Below are 2,500 nucleotides of genomic sequence, written 5' to 3'. Positions count from 1 at the left end.
CGTTCTCTGCATGTCATTCCCCTCTCTGTCTGTCTGTCTGTCTGTCTGTCTGTCTGTCTGTCTGTCTGTCTGTCTGTCTGTCTGTCTGTCTGTCCTCTTCACAGCAGACCCGGGTTAGAATCCAGCCCGGGTCATTCTCTGCATGTCATTCCCCTGTCTGTCTGTCTGTCTGTCTGTCTGTCTGTCTGTCTGTCTGTCTGTCTGTCTGTCTGTCTGTCTGTCTGTCTGTCCTCTTCACAGCAGACCCGGGTTAGAATCCAGCCCGGGTCGTTCTCTGCATGTCATTCCCCTCTCTGACACATTTCATCTCTGTCTCTACACACTGTCTAATAAAGTGAGAAAAATAATCTTAAATTTATTTTAAAGTTTTAAACACATGTTCCCAGGTAGAACAGGTGTGTGTTTGTCCCTACTCTTTCACGTATAAGTCTAACGGTCATGCCAGTGAGTGTGTTAGTGAGTTAGTTGCATGATAGTAAAGCATCTGAAAAGAGGCATATTTACAGATCCAAATGAAAGATATTGTCATTTAAGTTCGGTAAAACATTTGTGAATTTCGGGGCGCTCCAGTGGCGTAGTGGATAGAGCGCGTACCATATTGGCTCCGGCCTTCATTTTATTAAAGCTTGAAAATGCCAAAAAAAAATCTTAAAATAAAAAATTGAAAAATATATTTTTAATACATGTTCCCAGGTATAACAGGTGTGTGTTTGTCCCATTGCTTTCAGGTGTAAAGATATTGTCATTTAAGTTTGTTAGAAATCTGATTAAATCTGTCAAATAATGTGCAAAAAAGGCCCAAAAATACATATATATAAAAAAAAAGAAAATAAAAAGAAAATCTTGATTTTTTTTAGATTTTTTTATTTTATTTTATTATTTTTTTTTTTTTTATACTTTGCCCAGGTATAACAGGTGTGTGTGTCTGTGTTTCAGGTGTAAGTGTAACGGTCATGTGTGTGTCTGTGTTTCAGGTGTAAGTGTAACGGTCATGTGTGTGTCCCTGTGTTTCAGGTGTAAGTGTAAGAGTCATGTGTGTGTCCCTGTGTTTCAGGTGTAAGTGTAACGGTCATGTGTGTGTCCCTGTGTTTCAGGTGTAAGTGTAACGGTCATGTGTGTGTCCCTGTGTTTCAGGTGTAAGTGTAACGGTCATGTGTGTGTCCCTGTGTTTCAGGTGTAAGTGTAACGGTCATGTGTGTGTCCCTGTGTTTCAGGTGTAAGTGTAACGGTCATGTGTGTGTCCCTGTGTTTCAGGTGTAAGTGTAACGGTCATGTGTGTGTCCCTGTGTTTCAGGTGTAAGTGTAACGGTCATGTGTGTGTCCCTGTGTTTCAGGTGTAAGTGTAACGGTCATGTGTGTGTCCCTGTGTTTCAGGTGTAAGTGTAACGGTCATGTGTGTGTCCCTGTGTTTCAGGTGTAAGTGTAACGGTCATGCCAGCGAGTGTGCGAAGGACAACGGAGGTCGTTTGGTGTGTAACTGTAAACACAACACAGACGGAGACGACTGCAACGTGTGCAAACCTTTCTACAACGACCGGCCGTGGAGGAGAGCAGCCGCAGACAGCCCCAACGAGTGTCTGGGTACGTGTGTGTGGGTGTGGGTGTCTCTCTCTCTCTCTCTCTCTCTCTCTGTATGTGTGTCTGTCTCTCACTCTCTCTGTCTCTGTCTCTGTCTGTCTGTCTGTCTGTCTGTCTGTCTCTCTCTCTCTCTCCCTCTCTCTCTCTCTTGGTGTCTGTCCGTCTCTCTCTCTCTGCCTGTCTGTCTGTCTGTTTGTGTGTGTGTCTGTCTGTCTGTCTGTCTGTCTCTCTCTCTCCCTCTCTCGCTCTCTGTGTCTGTCTGTCTCTGTGTCTCTCTCCTTCTCTCTCCCCCTCTCTCTCTCTCTCTCCTTCTCTCTCTCCCCCTCTCTCTCTCTCTCTCCTCTCTCTCTCTCTCTCTCTCTCTCTCTCTCTCTCTCTCTCTCTCTCTCTCTCTCTCGCTCTCGCTCTGACCAGAGTGAGGGAAGCCTTGCATTAGTCACGTCGGCCCCAGGGGGATTGTGGGAAATGTATTTCCTGATATCGCAGCACAGATGCATGACTAACGCGCGGGAGGGAATATGAGATTTTACATTCTCTCCCACACACACACACACACACACACACACACACACACACACACACACACACACACACACACACACACTCTCCCACAGTCAGTCTAATCCTTCTGCCATATACACAGGAAGCAGATGTAGTATGGAAAACATGTCACCTCATTTTACCCTGATTCCTAACTCCTTAAAGCCCCTGTAAGGACAGACAAATACACAACAATCTATCAGGGGTGCGGTCCCTGGACACTCACCCTGCGTTCCAATAGCCATACTACTATTTAGTTTGTTAGAAAAAAGATTTAGGATGTCCTGATTCTTGTGGTCAGATTTAGGATGGTTAGAAATACCCAGATGTGGGGGCGCCTTTAGCTCAGTCGGTAAGGCGTCCCCCTCCCGGGCCGGGCCCA

The 2,500-nt window shown here is 45.6% G+C and overlaps 1 protein-coding gene across 1 annotated transcript in view; it reads left to right on the top strand.

The window, feature by feature from the left end:
- Positions 1–2,500, top strand: part of lamc1 (laminin, gamma 1) — a 104,720-nt gene that overhangs the window by 67,546 nt on the left and 34,674 nt on the right. The window contains exon 5 of the mRNA XM_080033567.1: positions 1,415–1,581. Within this exon, the coding sequence (XP_079889693.1) occupies positions 1,415–1,581 (167 nt within the window). The remainder of the gene's footprint in view (positions 1–1,414; positions 1,582–2,500) is intronic.

The sequence above is a fragment of the Ammodytes marinus genome, assembly GCF_949987685.1.
Source record: "Ammodytes marinus genome assembly, chromosome: 9".
NCBI classification, from domain to species: Eukaryota; Metazoa; Chordata; class Actinopteri; order Uranoscopiformes; family Ammodytidae; genus Ammodytes; species Ammodytes marinus.
This window is presented reverse-complemented; position numbering and strand designations above follow the sequence as displayed.